Source organism: Tursiops truncatus, chromosome 13 (genome assembly GCF_011762595.2).
Source record: "Tursiops truncatus isolate mTurTru1 chromosome 13, mTurTru1.mat.Y, whole genome shotgun sequence".
Taxonomy (NCBI): domain Eukaryota; kingdom Metazoa; phylum Chordata; class Mammalia; order Artiodactyla; family Delphinidae; genus Tursiops; species Tursiops truncatus.
This window is the reverse complement of record NC_047046.1, coordinates 29624396-29647488: the sequence shown is the minus strand read 5'-3', so window position 1 is coordinate 29647488 and position 23093 is coordinate 29624396. Positions and strand designations below refer to the sequence as shown.

Here is a 23093-nt window from a genome sequence, read left to right as displayed (position 1 = left end):
GGCTGTGTTGGGTCTTTGTTGCTGTGCATGGGCTCTCTCTAGTTGCAGTGAGCGGGGGCTACTCTTCATTGCGGTGCATGGGCTTCTCACTGCGGTGGCTTCTCTTGCTGCAGAGTACGGGCTCTAGGCGCACGGGTTTCAGTAATTGTGGCACGTGGGCTCCGTAGTTGTGGCTCGCGGGGTCTAGAGTGCAGGCTCAGTAGCTATGGCGCACGGGCTTAGCTGCTCTGCAGCATGTGGGATCTTCCCGGCCCAGGGCTTGAACCCGTGTCCCCTGCACTGGCAGGCGGATTCTTAACCACTGTGCCACCAGGGAAGCCTCTATCTTGTTTTAATAACAGTCTAAATCTCATGATGTTTAATGGCAGCAATGTTAGTAAATATGTTAAAACTTGTACTTGTTACAGCTATTACTTAGCTCAGTAAAAGGAAAAACATTTCCAAGTACAAACCACACACACAAAACCAGAGTCCTCCCTGTCTGTTCAATATGATAAATTCCAAAGGAGAAAAAAGAAGCAACGTTAATTTGCCCATATTCTTTGAAGTCTATTACAAACTTCTTTCTGTGCTTTGTTCGTGAATTCACACATTCAAATGATATTTATTAGGCATTTCTGGGGGATTACAATAAGTAAAACCACCTGAATCTTAAGGTGCTCATGATTTGCAGCAAAGCAAACGCTAAGGGGCACGTCTTCCGCCTAATGAATGAAACGCAGGAGGAAACTCAAACACGCCTCCCACCCCAATGGCAGCGACAGACGTTCACATGGGGCGAACCAAAGGCAGTATTCGTCACACAGTCCTCACTGAACTTCCAACTTTTCAAACTACTAAGTTTTAAATTATAAAGAAAAATTCATCTAGAACAGAACAGTGAAAATTCAACATCGCTCTCCTCACCCCTTAATCGTCTTTGTGTCCTTTCTCGACACAAACCACCACTACCAAGTCGCAGCACATTCTCGGACCAGACTATTCCTCTGACCCCAACCCTTCCGCTCGGGCGCCCACCTGCCCCGTGTCCCCACCACCTACCCTGCTCCTCGCGGGTCGCCCGCCTACCTTTTTCTAGCAGAGTTTGTCGCAGCGTCTTCGCGAGGAGCACGCGGACATTCGGAACCCTGTCGTTTGCCAAGGTGAGCAGGTGTGGCATCAGATGCACAGCGAACTGGTCCATGGGCAGGCATTCATCTTCAATGACGGTCTGGGGACAGAAAGACCTGCTTCAATCTGCCGGCTCAGTCGACCAGGCCGTAAGTAATACCAGCTCGCAAAACCTTTTAGAAACAACTTAAGTGCCTCAGGTTTCAGTTACAGCTTTTAAAAACAATATTCCAGGCACTCAGGAGCTCAAAACAAAATGATACAGTTAAGTCCCCGCAGAGACGCACAGCTGTGACCTGCCCCACGGAGGCCTGGCATCACAGTCATGTTCACAGCCGCAGACCCGCAAGCTCCGTGGACCAGGACGACGGCCAGGGCAGCACCGCTTTCGGGAGCTCGGGGGACGGAGCGGGGAAGGGTGAGCCAGATGGCGAAGCTCTGCCCTCAAGGATGAGAGCGAGGGTGTGGAGGGGGGCAAGGGGCCCAAGGAGACAGGCAGCCGGTGTGGCCGCACTCACCTGGCAGACAAAGACGAAGGCCTGCCGCCCGGACCACCGGGGACAGCGGCCGAAGTTCTCCACCAGCTCGCGGATGAGGTCCACCCCGAAGGTGGGCGGCGCGGCCCGGTGCAGCTTACGCACCATCTCGCCAACCTAGGGGGGCACGCACTGGTGAGCCACACCTCTGCCCAGTGTTCTCACCAAACGTGTGCTGGGCTAAGGCTGTAAGAACTTGAACACGTACCAACTTGTAGGAAATCCAACGAACAGAAGAAACTTTATCTGCACACAGATTCAGGGCAATGGGGCGTAGATAATCATAAATGTCTCTGGGGCTGTATAACTCTAGAAGTAAGATCAGCTGTCTACAAAGTGAATTATAAAAATACAATTACAACTCAACAGTAAACACGACAAATGAAAATAGGTTGCTCGTCTGAAGCGTGAGTCACCAAGGTCGTGTCTGTGAGAGGAACACATGCAGAGACCAGCGATTGGCCTGGACGCTGTGTGTCTGGATCTGCATCTAAACAACACACACGTTCAGGACACAAACACTGCGGAACTGTATCCACGGCGACGGACACAGCAAAGCACGTCCCGGCTGGCTCCATGGGGACACGGGACACGGTCCCGCGGTGACTGCTGAGGACCTGCTGGGAAACTCCCGTCCACACAGCAGCCGTCTAGTGAGAAGGCGCCAGCAGCCTCAGGCAGCCTTCTGTGTACCAGTCAGGCTCCGGGCAGCTTCTCAGGGAGGCTCCGGTACCAGGGGTGGGGGACACGGGGAGGCCCCTTCTGCGCCTACTCCCACCAAGTCACCGAGAACCGGGGACCAGGGCGTCCCCCATCGGCCTGAGTGGAGGAGGCAACGACACCCTCCCAGGAGGACCGCAGACACGCTGAGACTCCCACCTCCCGGGCTGTGTCTGTGGCGGGTTACGTGTGCCACCGGCAGGAGGCGGACGACACAGACAACCAGCGCAGCGATGAACCGCCCCGCCCGAGGGCACGCGGATCCCCCGGGAGGCGCCCCGCAGACCCCCTCCCAGCCTGGGGCGCACAGGGAGGCCTCGCTCTCAAGGAGCAAAAGCCTCCTGTGGCCGGCGGAGGGTCAGCGAAGCCTGTCCGCGCCCCTGCCCGGGCAAGGCCAGGCTGCAGCCGGAGACAGGGGATAGGAAAAGCCCGTTCCCGGCGTGGAGCCGCAGAGCCTCGGAGCCAAGCGCAAGTCTCGTCCTGCTGCGGAGGCGCAGGAAGCACTGCCCTGACCGAGCACGGGTCCAGGGCAGAGACACGAGCCCCGGGGCGGGTGGAGGCTCTGGGGAGCCCAGTACACAGGCCTCCCCAAGACCGAGGCTGAACCAAGGGGCAGAGGGCCTCCCCTCGCCCAGCACCCGGCGGCCTCCACCACGGGGCAACCGCAGCCCAGGGCTGGGAGGGTGGAGGGGCACAAGGAAGGAGGGGCACGTGCACGGGGGTGGGGGGGGGGGTGGAGGGGGCCAGAGGAGTAAAGGGATGCCGAAGCGCAGGGCCGGAGGAGAGCGGGTAACGCGGAGTCGAAGAGCCGAAGTGATACAGCGGCGGAGGGATACAGGGGCAGAGGGTGCGCAGAGAACGGGACGAAGAGGCCCCCAGCCCCAGCTCTCATCATCAGCAAAAGGCAGCGGCAGCCCACGGCTGGACGAAATGAAGTGCAGAGGGCATCGAAGGTCATATGGAGACACCACCACCCAACCCAGCGCCTGCTGCCTGGACGGGCTCTGCCGTCCACACCAGCTGCAGAGGAGGCCAGGCAAGACAGAACTCAGGGCAGTTATCCTGTCACGCACCGAAAGAAACTCAGCCCTAAACTCTGTACCCAGCAAAGATACCTTTTGAAAATACAGGTGAGGTCCAGAATCCAGAATATTTAATAAAGAACTCTTACAATTCAGCAACCCAATTTAAGACAAACAGCCCGATTAAAAAATATGCAATGGACTTGAATAGACATTTCTCCAGAGAATATATACAAATGGCCAACAGCACATGAAATGGTGCTAAACATCACTAAACATTAAAGAAATGCACATCAAGACCAAAGTGAGACGCTACTTTACACACACTGGCTGCAATTAGAAAGGAAAAAAAGGAAAACAGCAAGAGCCAGGGAGGATGTGGGGAAATGGGAGCCCTCATCCACTGCTGGTGGGAATGTAACCCGCTGCAGCCATTGTGCACACGGTCATGCAGCTCCTGAACAAGTTAAACGCAGAATTACTGGATGACCCAGCAAATCCACCTCACAAACCTTGTATGAGTACATCGATGCTCACAGCAGCACTACTCACCATCAGCCGGAAACAACCCAGATGAATGGCTTAAAAGGTCGTATGTTCACTCAGAGCATTATTCACGGCTGCCACGTGGATGGACCCCGACAACACTGTGCTGAGTGAGGGAGCCGTGCACAGAGGCCGGGGGTTATGCGGCGCATCTGGACCAAACGCTCAGAAAAGCAAACACGCACGGAGACAGCAGACTGATGTCTGCGGGGCCGCTGCTTATGGGCGTGGGGTGTCCTTTGGGGAGGACGAAATGTTCTACAACTAGATGGGGGGACACTGCACCAGCAGCACAAGTGGTTATGTGTATTTTACCACAATTAAAAAAAAGTGAAGGTGACACGGTCTTATAAAAAAAAAGCTGAGAAAATTCACTGCCAGCAAGACCTGTGTTACAGGCAGTGTTAAAGGAATAGGATACCAGGCAGAAACTTGGACCCACACAAAGTGATGAAGAAATCCAGGAAAGGTAAAGATGAAGCAACACACACCCCCCAAAACAGTCTGATCAAGTATGAGAACTTACTCAGCCAGTTCAGCTCGAAAGCGCCAGTTTCTACTATTGTCTGTCACCAAAAACTCCTGAAGTTGATACAGATATTCTCTTCTTTTGTCAATATGAAGAAGCTGAAGAGACAAATAAAAATATTCACTAGGACACGGCAGAGACATTATTTCCTTTACCACACTGCTTAAAAAACCTCTAAATCACATGGTTAGTTCTTCTGAAGGAGAACAGATGTAGTAGGTACATTTGTTTTAAAAATTGGTATTAAGTCCATTTTCCCTGATAATCCCGTTTATCTTCAAGAGTCATTCTCCCCTTTTGAAATATTTGCTTCTTGAGCCAGTGAGTGGCCTCTACTGTCCACTGTCCCCGGGCAAAGCTTTACCAGAACACTCCTGTGACATCCTTATTGTCACACACCCTCTGAAGACAGGGATTATGCTCCTACTCATAGTGTGAGCCCAGTGGACAGCACTGTGATGCCACATTGTAGGTGCTCAATAAATATCTGAGTGAAAAAAATAAGTTTATCCCAATAACCGTTCTATAAATATTTAAGAGTAGGTTTATAGTTAACAAGGGGGAAAACCCTAAAAGTTGATATAAACAGAAGCAAATAAATTTAACTGTACATCAAACAGATAAGAGTCACACAGAAAAAGTCTAAGTTTAAACTCAGTATTGTGACCATATATCTTCATGGAACATGTTCCAATGACAGAAAGTGCTGAAGGAAATCTTGACCATTACCTGGTTAATCTGATGTTGGAATAGTTCTAAAACGTCGAATTGAGCAAATGACTAAATAATTTAACATTTTTGAAAACAAGAGTTTTTACCACAATAGAAAAGAAAAAAAATGTGAAAAAAGGAGAGGAAATGGTACTGGACTGGAAGATGAAATATGAACTAAATAATTTTTTAAACCCCCCCAAACCAAAAAACCCCCTCCTATCCCCTGAAAAAGCCTAAAAGAAATGACGTCCGGGAGCAATGAGCACATCTAGTTCCTGGATCTTGGCTTCTAAATCCCAGCTCTCCACCAGAAAAGACCTGGGCTCCTCGGGGAGATCCTGACTCCCAGCTGGAGAGAAAGGAGAAGGTAGGCCTGGAAGTAAGACGTGCCTGGCAGTGAGGGGGCCGATCGAAAGGACACAGGAGTGGCTTTAAGGGGCTCTTATTCGCCAGATTTGATGGTCAAAACAAATGACAGGAGGAGCTTCAAGACGGCGAAAGAGTAAGACGCGGAGATCACCTTCCTCCCCACAGATACATCAGAAATCCATCTACATGTGGAACACCTCCTACAGAACACCTACTGAACGCTGGCAGAAGACCTCAGACCTCCCAAAAGGCAAGAAACTCCCCATGTACCTGGGTAGGGCAAAAGAAAAAAGAATAAACAGAGACAAAAGAATAGGGACGGGACCTGCACCAGTGGGAGGGAGCTGTGAAGGAGGAAAAGTTTCCACACACTAGGAAGCCCCTTCGCGGGCGGAGACTGTGGGTGGCGGAGCCACGGAGGAGAGCGCAGCAACAGGGGTGTAGAGGGCAAAGCGGAGAGATTCCCGCACAGAGGACCGGGGCCGACCAGCACTCACAAGCCCGGGAGGCTTGTCTGCTCACCCGCCGGGGCGGGCGGGGCTGGGAGCTGAGGCTCGGGCTTTGGTCAGAGCGCCGGGAGAGGACTGGGGTTGGCTGCGTGAACACAGCCTAAAGGGAGCTAGTGCACCACGGCTAGCCGGGAGGGATTCCGGGGAAAACTCTGGAGATGCCAAAGAGGCAAGAGACTTTTTCTTCCCTCTGTTTCCTGGTGCGCAAGGAGAGGGGATTAAGAGCGCTGCTTAAAGGAGCTCCAGAGACGGGCGCGAGCCGCGGCTATTAGCACGGACCCCAGAGACGGGCACGAGACGCTAAGGCTGCTGCTGCCGCCACCAAGAAGCCTGTGTGCGAGCACAGGCCACTATCCACAACCCCCTTCCGGAGAGCCTGTGCAGCCCGCCACTGCCAGGGTCCCGTGACCCAGGGACAACTTCCTTGGGAGAATGCACGGCGTGCCTTAGGCTGGTGCAACGTCACGCTGGATTCTGTCGCCACCACAGGCTCGCCCCCGCATTCCGTACCCTTCCCTCCCCCCGGCCTGAGTGAGCCAGAGCCCCCAAATTAGCTGCTCATTTAACCCCGTCCTGTCTGAGCAAAGAACAGACGCCCTCCGGCAACCTACACGCACAGGCGGGGCCAAATCCAAAGCTGAGCCCCTGTGAGCTGTGAGAACAAAGAAGAGAAAGGGAAATCTCTCCCAGCAGCCTCAGAAGCAGCGGATTAAAGCTCCACAATCAACTTGATGTACCTGCATCTGTGGAATACATGAATAGACAACGCATCATCCCAAATTGAGGAGGTGGATTTTGAGAGCAAGATTTATGGTTTTTTCCCCCTCTTCCTCTTTTTGTGAGTGTGTATGTGTATGCTTCTGTGTGAGATTTTGTCTGTATAGCTTTGCTTCCACCAGTTGTCCTAGGGTTCTGTCTGTCCTTTTTTTTTTATTACTTAAAATTTTTTTCTTATTTTTTATTTTAATCACTTTATCTTCTTCCTTCCTTCTTCTCTTTCTCACTCTCCCTCCCTCCCCCTCTCTCTCTCCTTCTTTCTTTCTTTCCCCCCTTTTATTCTGAGCCGTGTGGAGGACAGGCTCTTAGTGCTCCAGCCAGGCGTCAGTGCTGTGCCTCTGAGGTGGGAGAGCCAAGTTCAGGACACTTGTCCACAAGAGACCTCCCAGCTCCACATAATATCAAACGGCGAAAATCTCCCAGAGATCTCCATCTCAACACCAGCACCCAGCTCCACTCAACGACCAGCAAGTTACAGTGCTGGACACCCAATGCCAAACAACTAGCAAGACAGGAACACAACCCCACCCATTAGCAGAGAGGCTGCCTAAAATCATAATAAGTCCACAGACACCCCAAAACACACCACCAGACGTGAACCTGCCCACCAGAGAGACAAGATCCAGCCTCATCCACCAGAACACAGGCACTAGTCCCCCTCCACCAGGAAGGCTACACAACCCACTGACCCAACCTTAGCCACTGGGGACAGACACCAAAAACAACGGTAACTACTAACCAGGAGCCTGCAAAAAGGAGACCCCAAACACAGTGAGATAAGCAAAATGAAAAGACAGAAAAACACAAAGCAGATGAAGGAACAAGGTAAACACCCACCAGACCAAACAAATGAAGAGGAAATAGGCAGTCTGAAAAAGAATTCAGAATAATGACAGTAAAGATGATCCAAAATCTTGGAAATAGAATAGACTAAATGCAAGAAACATTTAACAAGGACCTAGAAGAACTAAAGAGCAAACAAACAGAGATGAACAACACAATAAACGAAATAAAAATTCTCTAGAAGGGAACAATAGCAGAATAACTGAGGCAGAAGAACGCATAAGTGACCTGGAAGATAAAATAGTGGAAATAACTACTGCAGAGCAGAATAAAGAAAAAAGAATGAAAAGCATTGAGGACAGCCTCAGAGACCTCTGGGACAACATTAAAGACACCAACATTCGAATTCTAGGGGTCCCAGAAGAAGAAGAGAAAAAGAAAGGGACTGAGAAAATATTTGAGAAGATTATAGTTGAAAACTTCCCTAATATGAGAAAGGAAATAGTTAATCAAGTCCAGGAAACAAAGAGAGTCCCTTACAGGATAAATCCAAGGAGAAACACACCAAGACACATATTAATCAAACTATCAAAAATTAAATACAAAGAACAAATATTAAAAGCAGCAAGGGAAAAACAACAAATAACACACAAGGGAATTCCCATAAGGTTAACAGCTGATCTTTCAGCAGAAACTCTGCCAGCCAGAAGGGACTGGCAGGACATATTTCAAGTGATGAAAGAGAAAAGTCTACAACCAAGATTACTCTACCCAGCAAGGATCTCATTCAGATTTGATGGAGAAATTAAAAGCTCTACAGACAAGCAAAAGCTAAGAGAATTCAGCACCACCAAACCAGCTCTACAACACATGCTAAAGGAACTTCTCTAGGCAGGAAACAAAAGAGAAGGAAAAGACCTACAATAATAAAACCAAAACAATTAAGAAAATGGTAATAGGAACATACATATAGATAATTACCTTAAATGTAAATGGATTAAATGCTCCAAACAAAAGACACAAGCTCACTGAATGGATACAAAAACAAGACCCATATATATGCTGTCTACAAGAGACCCTCTTCAGACCTACGGATACATGCAGACTGAAAGTGAGGGGATGAAAAAAGATATTCCATGCAAATGGAAATCAAAAGAAAGCTGGAGTAGCAATTCTCATATCAGGCAAAATAGACTTTAAAACAAAGACTATTATTACAAGAGACAAAGAAGGACACTACCTAATGATCAAGGGATCAATCCAAGAAGAAGATATAACAATTGTAAATATTTATGCACCCAACATCGGAGCACCTCAATACATAAGGCAAATACTAACAGCCATAAAAGGGGAAATTGACAGTAACACAATCAAAGTAGGGGACTTTAACACCCCACTTTCACCAATGGACAGATCATCCAAAATGAAAGTACATAAGGAAACACAAGCTTTAAATGATACATTAAACAAGATGGACTTAATTAATATTTATAGGACACTCCATCCAAAAACAACAGAATACACATTCTTCTCAAGTGCTCATGGAACATTCTCCAGGAATAGATCGTATCTTGGGTCACAAATCAAGCCTTGGTAAATTTAAGAAAATTGAAATCGTATCAACTATATTTTCCAACTGCAATGCTATGAGACTAGATATCAATTACAGGAAAAAATCTGTAAGAAATGCAAACACATGGGGGCTAAACAACACACTACTTAATAACCAAGAGATCACTGAAGAAATCAAAGAGGAAATCAAAAAATACCTAGAAACAGGGCTTCCCTGGTGGCGCAGTGGTTGAGAGTCCGCCTGCCGATGCAGGGGACATGGGTTCGTGCCCCGGTCTGGGAAGATCCCACATGCCACGGAGCGGCTAGGCCCATGAGCCATGGCCACTGAGCCTGCGCGTGCGGAGCCTGTGCTCCGCAAAGGGAGAGGCCCGTGTATAGCAAAAAAAAAAAAAAAACCAAAAAAAACAAAAACCTAGAAACAAATGACAATGAAAACACAATGACCCAAAACCTATGGGATGCAGCAAAAGCAGTTCTAAGAGGGAAGTTTATAGCTATACAAGCCTACCTTAAGAAACAAGAAACATCTCAAATAAACAACCTAACGTTACACCTAAACCAATTAGAGAAAGAAGAACAAAAAAACCCCAAAGTTAGCAGAAGGAAAGAAATCATAAAAATCAGATGAGAAGTAAATGAAAAAGAAATGAAGGAAAGGATAGCAAAGATCAATAAAAGTAAAAGCTGGTTGAGAAGATAAACAAAATTGATAAACCATTAGCCAGACATAACAAGAAAAAAAGGGAGAAGACTCAAATCAATAGAATTAGAAATGAAAAAGGAGAAGTAACAACTGACATTGCAGAAATACAAAAGATCATGAGAGATTACTACAAGCAACTCTATGCCAATAAAATGGACAACCTGGAAGAAATGGACAAATTCTTAGAAATGCACAACTTTCCGAGACTGAACCTGGAAGAAATAGAAAATATGAACAGACCAATCAAAAGCACTGAAATTGAAACTGTGATTAAAAATCTTCCAACAAACGAAAGCCCAGGACCAGACGGCTTCACAGGCAAATTCTATCAAACATTTAGAGAAGAGCTAACACCTATCCTTCTCAAACTCTTCCAAAATACAGCAGAGGAAGGAACACTCCCAAACTCATTCTACGATGCCACCATCACCCTGACACCAAAACCAGACAAAGATGTCATAAAGAAAGATAACTACAGGCCAATATCACTGATGAACGTAGATGCAAAAATCCTCAACAAAATACAAGCAAACAGAATCCAACAGCACATAAAAGAATCATACACCATGATCAAGTGGGGTTTATTCCAGGAATGCAAGGATCCTTCAATATACGCAAATCAATCAATGTGATACACCATATTAACAAATTGAAGGAGAAAAACCATATGATCATCTCGATAGATGCAGAGAAAGCTTTTGACAAAATTCAACACCGATTTATAATAAAAACCCTCCAGAAAGTAGGCATAGAGGGAACTTTCCTCAAGATAATAAAGGCCATATATGACAAACCCACAGCCAACTTCATCCTCAAAGGTGAAAAACTGAAACCATTTCCACTAAGATCAGGAACAAGACAAGGTTGCCCACTCTCACCACTCTTATTCAACATAGTTGTGGAAGTTTTAGCCACAGCAAGCAGAGAAGAAAAAGAAATAAAAGGAATCCAAATCGGAAAAGAAGAAGTAAAGCTGTCACTGTTTGCAGATGACATGATACTATACATAGAGAATCCTAAAGATGCTACCAGAAAACTACTAGGGCTAATCAGTGAATTTGGTAGAGTAGCAGGATACAAAATTAATGCACAGAAATCTCTTGCATTCCTATACACTAACAACGAAAAATCTGAAAGCGAAATTAAGGAAACACTCCCATTTACCACTGCAACAAAAAGAATAAAATACCTAGGAATAAACCTACCTAAGGAGACAAAAGACCTGTATGCAGAAAACTATAAGACACTGATGAAAGAAATTGAAGATGATACAAATAGATGGAGAGATATACCATGTTCTTGGACTGGAAGAATCAACACTGTGAAAATGACTCTACTACCCAAAGCAATCTACAGATTCAATGCAATCCCTATCAAACTACCACTGGCATTTTTCACAGAACTAGAAAAAAAAATTTCACAATTGGTATGGAAACACAAGAGACTCCGAATAGCCAACGCAATCTTGAGAAAGAAAGACGGAGCTCGAGGAATCAGGCTCGCTGACTTCAGACTATACTACAAAGCTACAGTAATCAAGACAGTATGGTACTGGCACAAAAACAAAAATATAGATCAATGGAACAGGATAGAAAGCCCAGAGATAGACCCACGCACATATGGTCACCTTGTCTTTGATAAAGGAGGCAAGAATATACAGTGGAGAAAAGACAGCCTCTACAGTAAGTGGTTCTGGGAAAACTGGACAGTTACATGTGAAAGAATGAAATTAGAACACTCCCTAACACCATACACAAAAATAAACTCAAAATGGATTAAAGACCTAAATGTACGGCCAGACACCATCAAACTCTTAGAGGAAAACATAGGCAGAACACTCTATGACATAAATCACAGCAAGATCCTTTTTGACCCACCTCCTAGAGAAATGGAAATAAAAACAAAAATAAACAAATGGGACCTAATGAAACTTAAAAGCTTTTGCACAGCAAAGGAAACCATAAACAAGGCGAAAAGACAACCCTCAGAATGGGAGAAAATATTTGCAAATGAAGCAACTGACAAAGGATTAATCTCCAAAACATACAAGCAACTCATGCAGCTCAATATCAAAAAAACAAACAACCCAATCCAAAAATGGGCAGAAGACCTAAATAGACATTTCTCCAAAGAAGATACACAGATTGCCAACAAACACATGAAAGAACGCTCAACATCATTAACCACTAGAGAAATGCAAATCAAAACTACAATGAGATATCATCTCACACCGGTCAGAATGGCCACCATCAAAAAATCTACCAACAATAAATGCTGGAGAGGATGTGGAGAAAAGGGAACCCTCTTGCACTGTTGGTGGGAATGTAAATTGATACAGCCACTATGGAGAACAGTACGGAGGTTCCTTAAAAAACTAAAAATAGAACTACCATATGACCCAGCAATCCCACTACTGGGCATATACCCTGAGAAAACCATAATTCAAAAAGAGTCATGTGTCAAAATGTTCATTGCAGCTCTTTTTACAATAGCCAGGAGATGGAAACAACCTAAGTGTCCAGCAACAGATGAATGGATAAAGAAGATGTGGCACATATATACAATGGACTACTACTCAGCCATAAAAAGGAACAAAACTGAGTTATGTGTAGTGAGGTGGATGGACCCAGAGATTGTCATACAGAGTGAAGTAAGTCAGAAAGAGAAAGACAAATACCGTATGCTAACATATATATATGGAATCTAAAAAAAAAAAAAAAAAAAAGGATCAGAAGAACCCAGGGCCAAGACGGGAATAAAGATGCAGACCTACTAGAGAATGGACTTGAGGATACGGGGAGGGGGAAGGGTAAGCTGGGACAAAGTGAGACAGTGGCATGGACACATATACACTACCAAACGTAAAACAGATAGTGGGAAGCAGCCGCATAGCACAGGGAGATCAGCTGGGTGCTTTGTGACCACCTAGAGGGGTGGGATAGGGAGGGTGGGAGGGAGGGAGATGCAAGAGGGAAGAGATATGGGGACATAATGTATATGTATAACTGATTCACTTTGTTATAAAGCAGAAACTAACACACCATTGTAAAGCAATTATACTCCAATAAAGATGTTAAAAAACAAACAAAAAAACCCGACAGAAATAGATTACATTACACGGAAGGAATAAAAAAGTAATTCTAGAGTCCACACTGATATTAAAAAAAATTTGCAAAAAGGCAGAGGAAGAGAAGGGAAAGGTTATCTTTACAGGAGATACTAACTAGTAAACACAGAAGGAATTACAAAGAACAGAAAATTAGTATTTTACAACTCACACAGTAACAAGTGATTCAGGCAAGAATCAGGTACAGATACAGAAATGCAAAAGCACTGTGTGAAGGACTCAGGGAAAGAGCTGTTCAGAGTTTGAAAGAATCGCCCACCGAGGAGTCAAATAACCTCGATGGAAAAGTGAGCTGACCCATGGCCACGGGACCGGACTCAGCATCACCAGGGACCCAAGAGCCAACATCGTGTTACCCCTGACGCAACCCATTCAGAAAAACACCCAGGGACCTAGGTAGAGAGGTAATAGTCTTGGCAGACAACACCTGTTTAACCTGAATCTAACTGCGTGACAGCGCTCAGGCAAGTTCAAATTGGGGGGCATTCTCCAAAACCACTGGCTTGGCCCCCTCAAAAAGGTCCATGACATTACAGGTGAAAAGTCAGGGAAACTGTCCTAGATTTAAGACGGCTAAAGAGACGTGATATTTAAATTCTATGTGCAATTCCCCACTGGATTCTGAGTTGAGGGAACATTATCGGGACAATTAGAGCAATTTCAATTATGATACTTCTGCACCTCAAACTTTACGACTACAATAGTTCTCCAGGATTAAACAATTTGTAAAGTCAGCGCTGCTCCTGTCAGAGACCAGAGATCCACATCAGAGGGGTGAGGACACACCACAGACGGCTTAATGTCCATGTAATTTCCTACATGTTAGTTCAGTAATTATGAGAAAAAAGGCACAAATGTTTGTAACCATGATCTAATGTCATTTAAAAATGAAATTTAGCGTAATTTTTAAATTAAACACTGAAGTGACACTAGCAAAATTGATCAGAATGGGACTATTTTTTAACCACATGGTACCATCAAAGTCATGGCTACATTTGTTACATAGAACATACAGAAACCTATCTTGATGGCAGCATAAAGTCAAAACTTTAACTCTACAGTAGAATTTTAGTGTGTTTTTATAAAAAAGAACTTAAAAATTACCTTCAGAAAATCATGCAAGTGTTTAAGGACACCTATCCTGACTTCATCGAGGTCTTTTAAAAATCCATTAAAAATTGGAACCAGATCTGCAGCTGTCAACTGATCTCCAAGGATGACTGCAAGTTCGTGGATGGAGAAGGCTAAGGTCCTTCGAACTTTCCACTGCAGGAATAAAGACAACTGCGTGAGTAAGCTGATCACAAAGTCTTGGTACTTTAACTTTTGCACAATGTATGAAGGTTAATTTATTATATCTGAATGTTATTAATCTCGTTAAATCAGAATAAAATAGTAATAATAGATACCAAGTTTTAAATGCCTACTTTCTATCAAAAACTGGTAGAAAAATGCAAAATCCCTGCACAGTATATGTTATCCCCCTTTCACTTAGGAAGGAAAAAAGTGCTTGGAGATCACTGGTGGTGAAGCCTGTGCAGCTCTCGGAGCACTGGATGCCCAATTTCCTGGCGTCCCACATGGATCGAAGGCTGGCTGGTGTGCCTCTCCCTGCACTGGCCCTCCCGACTCTGCACAGACTACCCTGGATTAAAAACAACCACAAAACTCGTTTTAAAGAACTGGCAATTAAAGAGATACAAGATTGGAAAAATCTCTTGCGGGCAGCCCTGGAAAAGAACACCGGAACAGAAATGTGCTCCATTTACAGGAGACTTTATACGTCAAAAACAGCTTTTTCTTCATGTGGCCTTAATTTAAAAAAGTTTACTTTCTTATTTAGTTTAAAACTTTACCTGCTGAGAAGCTGTTTAGAACAAAGGCTTTATCCCCGCCCCCAAACACAAGAACCTGTTCTTGAGATAATATGCTGTACCCATGTTCAATGTATCAAATGGGAGAAGGCAGGATGTTTGGATAAGCCCTACCCATCCAGAGCCGTCCCCGTCACCAGCAGCTCCGAGAGTCCACAGAATAAAGGTGGAAAGCCGCTCACACAGAGGGTGGAACACTCGTTGGTCTTGGCCATGTGTCCCACGCCCAGTTCCACCCCTGAGGGCTGAGCAGGGATCAGCTTCTCCAGAGGTCGGAGGAGGGACTTAAACTATGTTCCCAAGGGGACTCTTGACTTCCAACTTGCCAAGTCAACTGAGACACCGAGGGATAACCATTCACAACTCAGTATAAATTAGTCTCAGCAGGTGCCTTCGAATAACTGAGAGATGAAGGTCACTGAAGAAAAGGGACTTGGGTGTATAGAAGACAGACCCAAGGGCGGGTGGTGAAGTCGGCAAAGCCTGGGGAAACAGCCACAAAGAGCCACAAACAACCAAGGGTCAATGTTTCCCATTTCTTGTTTCTCAAACGGGTGGTGGTGGTGAGCACATGTGTGCACAAACGGGCACGCACACACCCATCAACCTTCTCCCACCCACACTGCGCTGCCCGCTGGGCCCAGACCTTGGCAGCCCTAACATGACTGCAGTTCTGCTAAGGTTGAAAAATACCAGGGAGGAAGCATTTATAACACTGTTTCTGGAGTAAAATGAAACCCTATATTCTCAAGAATTAATCTGCACGTAAACTTTAGACAACAGCACCTTTGAGTTAGGAACCTCAGCAGGTCAAACGGGAAGCTAATTCTAGCACTTCAGACAAAAAAGAAGAGAGGCTGCTCAGGTGGAGGGAGGAGCCTGGACCCACGGGGGAGTGCTCTGGTGTCACTGGCAAGCTCTCTGCACACGAGGGAGCGTGGACAGGGGCCCCGCACCTGCATGTCGGAGGCCAGCGTCTCGTAGGTCTCGCGCAGGCAGTGCCAGTTCTGCCGGCCCAGCGTCAGTGCCACGCCCGGCAGGCTGTACGCGCAGTGCTTGGCGATCTCCGTGTCCACTGTCTGCGCCCGGGAGGGGTCGGTCATGGAGAGATACTGATCCAGCAGGGCCTGGGGCACAACGTCCTAACCAAGAGAGAGTGCAGACTTTGTAAATTAGGCACACTTGCACCTCATATAGTCGTGAAAAACCAATCTCCAAGTTTCAGGATTCCAGTAACTGAAAAGAGATAAGAAAACACGCTAAGGGAGATACATGTGTAAATGAATAAAAGCAGCTTCAAGGAGGAAAACAACAAACAAGATCTTAAAACAGAAAACAGCTTAGAGGATGATGAGAGCTGCTTACTAAATTTAAGAGATACATTAAGAATAAGATCAGCGCCTTTCAGTGCTGGCAGAGATTACAGCGTCTGGGGTAACCTACCGAATGAGGCTAACCTAGTGGATGAGGCTAACCTAGCAGATGAGGCTCAGCAGGCCCTCTTCTGCACTGTCACCAACAAGGACCTTAAAACGACAACAACAACCGCCTTTAGATGGAAATTTAGCAATTATCTACAGAAACTTAAAGTGTACATACCTCTAACCACTGTATAAATGCGAGGACAAGAAGAACATATCTAGAAGAACATATCTACGATCTTGCTTATGTATGCGAAATATAGCTTTGGAAGGAGCTACAAAATAGAGATAAAACTGGCCGCTTTAGGGGAAAAGCAAAGTGGGTGCTGGAGGAGAAAAGCTAAGAAGGAAGCTGAATTCTGAACTTTGTAAACATATTATCTATTTTTAAAAAATAAAATGGAAATTCATTAAAGGAATGAGACAATCTGTATGCACTGGCTTGAAAAAGCATGTTTTAAAACACTATGAATACCAACTCCATTTTTAATAAATAGAACAAACAAAAACAAAGGACTCGCCCCCTTTGACCCAGGCAATCTACTTATACTAATGCAGAGACAGTCGCAGGAGCAAAGCACAGGCATGATCACGATGAACATGGCTTTACTTGTAATATCACAGCACACCTACACGTGGACACCCGTCCCAGCCCTGCTCACGCGGGGCCGCGTGGGTGCTGTGCTGGGGGGGCGACGGGGGGGGGGGGGGAGTCTGTGCTCCTGTGCAAAGAGCTCCAAGACACGACTCTTTAAAAAAGAAAAGAAAAAAGAAAGACAGGCGTCACCACATTCCAACGACCCCACATGTAAAGCCTCCGATTCGAGTCACCCTGCCAGCCGACAGCACTTTACAGCGGCTCTGGGCCGTACTCCCACGTTCTCCTTTCTGAAGTCAAGCTCTACCTTACAATCCTTGGCAACTCAGGCATGAAGACCCAGGCGTGATGGCTATGTGTCTTTGAAAGAGAAAGGTGCACGCCGACGCGCGGGCGCGTCCGCCTAGGCGCGCTGAGGAAATACAAGAGGACCCATGGTCGCGGTCACCCTGGAGGGGAAGGGGTCACAGGTGTGAGAAGAGGAAGATTTCTGCTTATATTTTACTCGACCACTTGAATTTTCTTATCAGAAGTATGATATATCAGCCCTCATTTTCAAAACATTATCAGAAGGGCCAAATTTGGTGAGAAATGGGTTTAAAAGTGGACTTAACAACACCCACACAAAGTAAAGAGTTTTGGGTCACCTACCTGCACTTTAGCTCTCCTTTCCTCATCGGGGCTAAAACCACCACTGGTGCCCGAGTCTGAATCATCATGAATATAGCGAAGGGCGGACTCCATATTCTGCTGGGAGAGAACGGTCACTTAAAGAACTGTCCTGTCTGTGAGTTCCCTTCATTTAAACCATCTTACTAAGTTACTCACCTTTCAAGGCCACCAAAAGATAAGAATATGTACAAATTCTTCATACTTTTAAACATTTATAAACAGACCTAAGACCTCATAAGAATTCCCCTGCCTTAAATCAAACTTTCAGAATAGGTTGCTAAAGGTATGAAAATAAATTCCAGAACAAATGTAATTAAAAAGTAAATTTAGAAGTAAATTTGAAAAGGTCCCAATATCTAAAATTAGCTATCAATAAAACAGTATTTAGAGGTTGCTTTAGGCAACTGTTGTATGGTATGTCATACACAGTTTTTCTTCTACTATTTCTATTCCTGGCTATTTCTAATTTCACAAATATATTGGGCTGGCCCAAAAATTCATTTGGAATTGTCATGCGATGTTACAGGAAAACCCAAACCAACTTTCTGGCCGACCCAATACTTTTTTAACAGCCCCTGCCAACCCCAAAATGAAAACAAAACACCTTCTAAAACTCAGATGAAGCACTAAAATCTCCGATGATGCTCAGTGGTCAGGGCTGCATTCTGGAGCCCTGGTTTTACGCAAGATTTCTAGCTATACTGGGTGTCATCTAACAGAAAACAAGTCAGGAATCCACCGGGGCCCTGGGACCCCCGTGCCCCCATGCGTATGAGGCCCCCCTCCCTGAGCTCAGCGTCCAGGCCGCTCTGACCCGAGACCACCTGCCTCTGGCCACAAGCATGTGTTCCTTCTCCCGCCAACACACACAAGGGATGAGAACTACTGACACCGCGTGGTGCTGGCTTGGTGGGGGGTCGGGGGGTTCGGGAAGGACGGTGCAGGACATAGGCAGGCGGGCTGGTCACAGTACCCACCCGCACACTCCAGGGTCCAGATAATCCCGCAACACGGCCTCAAGTCCCGATCTTCCGCTCAGAATACTGTGCTGCTCGCTGCAGTGAAATGGTCCCATCAGAAACAAAGCACCCCTCCAAAAAGAAAAGGGAAGAGTTAATTACTCTTGATAAAGGGCTTTGTCTCCAGTCAGATTATTTCACTGCAGTGAGCCACACCCACACTGAAGCTGCGGAGTGGTCATGTAGACAGTCCCGGGCTGACTATTAACTCCAAGCTCTGGACATGACACTCATGTCACAGAGACAGGACGTGGTGACGATGACTTTTACTTTATGCAGAAGGGAGACGGAGAAAACCAGTGACAGACAGGACGTGGTAACTGGGCCGTGACGAGCACCACGGCCGCCCCGCGAACGGCACCGGGGCCACCCAGCTCACCGTGCACGCCCTGCGGAGCCCTCACCTCGACTGTCTCGCTCGTCAAAGGCCCGGCGGTGCCATGGTCAAGTCTGCAGCCAAGGAGCTCATCCTGCGGGGCCCTCCGGGCAGCCTCGCTGGCCTCGTCGCAGGTGTCCAGGCTGGAGGCGCGCAGGGCGGCGGCCAGCACGTCCACCTGCGCTGTGGGTGGAAGGACAGGCCTGTGAGCATGGGGCCGCGGGTGCCCAGGCTCTCCCTGCGCAAGGTTATGGGATCAATGAGACGCAGTGCTTTTGGGACACTGCCATCGAAAAGCTGGAAAAAACCTCTACTGTGGTCAATCATTAGTTCTCCGAGGGAAGAAGTAGAAAGCTAATATGCTTTCATGAGATTAAAAACGTTTACCCACTACTGTACATTATTCTGCGTTAGTATGAAAAGAGAGATGCTATCTAGTCAATTTCAGGGTCAGTGAACTATGTTTTGGGAACGCATGAGCGGGACTGGCGAGGCTTACTTACTAAGCTATCTTAGCAGGAGAGCAGTCACACAGACCCTGCCAACATAAAACAAGGGGAATTACAAAGATTTCTGTGGCTGTTACATTTAAACATCTCATATCTCATTCCGGTTTATTTTACTTTTCTCTAATTCTTTTTGAAAGTGAAATGAGTGACTTGTCCCAAACCCAGGGATCCCAAACAAGCCCTGCCTCGCTCGCAGGAAACCAAAACGGCAGATAACCAAGCAGCAGCCCTGAAGTGTGGCAAATGGCATCGCCTACGTTTTGAGTGACATCTTCTTTATGTAAGTCATTCAAAGTGAAGTTAAAGCATTCTTCCTTCCCCCCAACATAAATGAGGAATTTAGCAAAAAGAAATTGTGTAGCATTACTTCAAGTAACAATCCGCCTGGATGCTCAAAATATAGGAATTTATAAAGTTTACCTGCAAGTTTATTTAGTACAAAGATTAGAAAGTGTGCTCCCACTCTACTTAAAGATTATTAAAAAGCAATCAGTATTTTATTAAGATAACCTATTACTATGCTATAGCATTTATAAAATTCTAAAGTATACAAGGTACCCAGCAAGAGAGACACAAGAAACATACAGGATGATGACCTAACTGAACAGATTAAACTGAAGGTGTCTAATCATGAAAAGTTACTCAAGGAAAGCATCCTCATTCTTTTGGGGATTTCAGCTGCAATTTGTACTAATCTAATCCTTTACTCACTTCAGCTCCCCTTTTAGAATCCTCCAAATTTCCACAATGAAATCACAACAGAACTAAAGGAGGCTGACGGCCTGGAACATGCTTTTTGCCCCCGTAGACGCAGGCGGGGGGTGTGAGGGTGGGCTCCCTCATGCATCGCGACCTGTTCCTGGGAAGCCTTTCACAGAACACGCCTCACACAGGCCACCAACCTGAGTAAACGACAGCCTCCTCCTTGTCTATGTTATTCTGTACCTTTAGGTTTGTACGTTCACAAAAGTTTCAGTGAGTCACACTGAGGTTACCTCCTTCAAAAGACTGGTACAGAGGTCACGAGGACGACCTCATGCCCGCTCACGGAGAGCCCGTGGCCCCGGAGAACCCAGGCTTGCCTGAGACTCAGCGGATGGCTCACCACGACCAGCGGAAGGAAACTGAAGCACAGGCCTTCACCACGTCTGCGTTTTCCTCACGATGCGGGCGGAAACCCCAGGGTCAGAGCCCACGCGGTCCCTGGTGACTTGCGCTCAGAATCGGAGACAGCCTGGAACCTGGAATTTCCTGCCCCCCCTTAAGCGCTGGTCTGGTTGAGCTCACCTTTTCCATCTCCGACTCTCGCACACCGTCCTGGAGGTTAGTCACAAGTTCCTAACAATTTCTTGCTTACAATCAATGAACAATACGATTTTTTGGACCACAACTGCCCAGTGGACCCAGTTATTCCACTGGCCCTAACGAAACTGGAGAGAGCTCTGTACTTGCTGGCCTGGCCAGCTTCCCCTCTGCAGTCTGTGAACTGGCCACAGCCTATCAAACCGGCACCGGTCACTATTCAGCCGTGGCTCAATCCTGAATCAGCCTGGTGATGCCACACGCCAGGGAGTTTGGAAAAGGGGCTCTCTTTCACCTTCTTCCCATTTTACTACCTCCCTTTCTGTCCTTCCACATAGGATCTACTTCTGTTCCACAGCTGAGAAAGGGCCTTCTTTTTCTGACAGGAACATCTCATTCTAGTTCCTGGAAACACTTAAGTTTTTTGATTAGAGACCCACAAAGAAAAAAAAAATTAATCTATCAATGCTTCAAAGAAGGTAAGAGTTAAATCGGTAAGACTGTGAAGCAAAGGCTGCCTTAGAGGAAAAAAAAACCCAACGCTTGCTCTTGTTTCCCATGACATTCCCACCAAACAGCATGGAAAAGAACAAGGGACCCAGTGGCTCGTGAAAGCAGAAACTCGACTCTGAGGGTCCACCTCACCCTGACGTTCCCCTGCCCCCAGTCAAGAATACACACACGCAACGTAACTAGTTGGGTCCCTGGCCAGAACTTAGCTTCCAATTTGGGGTTAATTCTGCCTTTCAAACAGGTAGACATTCTCTGACAGACTGCTCACAACCACAGATTAGAAAAGAAAAAGCACCCACAGTTAAGGTACACCCTTCAAAAACCCAAAACACCTTCTAATAGTATGAGAAGTCAGAAATAGTTACTACAATTAACACGGGTTCAACATGCCCTCAGATGCTCAGGAATTCTGCAGCCGAAGCCCTCCCGCCCCCAACCCTGCCCACCGATGTTTTGCTGCAGAACATCTGACACAGGCAGTTTACACACTAAGTGTCTCACCCTCTGTGCTCTCTGAGGCTGGGATTTCTGTCTGGTCTGCTGCTGGTATATATTCACTGCCTGGAAGAGTAGCTGGCACAGAATAGGTGCTCGATAAGTGATGCTGGATGAATCCGTCTATCAATGAATATGTTACAGAAGTTTCAACATTATGGACAGAAAGAACAACAGGACAAATTTAAACTGTAACAGGTGTAAGAGCTGAATTAGAAAGAGAACTGATTAAATCATAATATAGTATTACTACTAAAATCTCAATTGCAGCCCATAAAGTTTAAGTCAAACAGTGTTAGTCACCTTCTGAAACACCAAGTCATATCCTGAAACTCATATGTGTCCACGTAGGTCTTTTAAAAAAGCAAACTATGCATATTACTTTCAGCTTATTTGTTAAAAAAAAGAATTTAAAGTAGCTTATTCAGTATTTCCATTAACATTTAGCAGGTGTCTACTATGTGTCAGAGAACCGACTAGCAGGGGTGTACAGGGAGAGCCCCCAGAACGGGCCAAAGGCCAGTTAGGAATCTTTCTTCCATAAAGCTAAGGAGCGTACAAAAAAACAAGACGTGAGAGTTACTGAAGTCTGATCAACTGAACAAAACTTAAGTTGACAAATAATAAAATTTATTTCAACAAAAAGCAGAAACCTGTAAAGACAACATTTATCAAGAGCTGACCACCCCAAGATGTGCACATCTGAGGTGTAATTCTGTCTCCGTCCTCCTCATCTGGGGTGGAAGGGAGATGGCAAAGGCAAGATTCTGATGAAGATTCTAATTTGTCAAACAAAACCAAGCCTCAGTATTTGCTGCATCACCAGGTTGTCATAAAATGCAGAATTCTGGGCTCAAGGTGGTAAAAATTAAGGGCAGGAGCCACAATGAGGAACTAGCGAGAGCAGTGAAGCTGTGAGGTTTTCAGAGAAAATAATCCACCGCGAGGGATAGAAAGTAGGACATTCTACGGAAAACACTCATAAGGAGGAGGAATGAACTACTGGTCCACGAATGGCAAGGATAAATTGCAGACACAGACTCAAAAGAGGCTCACGGCGCCCGATACTATTCACAGCATTCTGGAAAAGGTGACTGTCTGCCAGTTAAATTAAAATAACTTTCAACCATCAAGGATATGAATTTGCCTTTAATCAAACAAATCATTTAGTTTTTCTCCAAGCATAAAATTACCATAGGAAATCTTTAAAAATCATGATACGTTAAAGCCAAATAAAGATAACTGCTAATATCACCTCCACTGATGAAATTTTCCAAGTTTAAACACAGCAAGG

General features: G+C 45.9%; 1 protein-coding gene across 3 annotated transcripts in view; it reads right to left on the bottom strand.

The window, feature by feature from the left end:
* The window catches only part of PPP4R1 (protein phosphatase 4 regulatory subunit 1), a 60918-nt gene that overhangs the window by 1158 nt on the left and 36667 nt on the right, over positions 1 to 23093 (bottom strand). For 2 of the 3 annotated variants that reach the window (XM_073790525.1, XM_073790526.1), the window contains 9 exons: positions 21806 to 21922; positions 19009 to 19163; positions 17565 to 17663; positions 15851 to 16036; positions 14125 to 14286; positions 4461 to 4561; positions 1855 to 1975; positions 1629 to 1763; positions 1069 to 1210 (listed from right to left, as the gene is read on the bottom strand). In XM_073790525.1, the coding sequence (XP_073646626.1) occupies positions 1069 to 1210; positions 1629 to 1763; positions 1855 to 1975; positions 4461 to 4561; positions 14125 to 14286; positions 15851 to 16036; positions 17565 to 17663; positions 19009 to 19163; positions 21806 to 21922 (1218 nt within the window). The remainder of the gene's footprint in view (positions 1 to 1068; positions 1211 to 1628; positions 1764 to 1854; positions 1976 to 4460; positions 4562 to 14124; positions 14287 to 15850; positions 16037 to 17564; positions 17664 to 19008; positions 19164 to 21805; positions 21923 to 23093) is intronic. The other variant, XM_019920642.3, reaches the window with a different exon arrangement.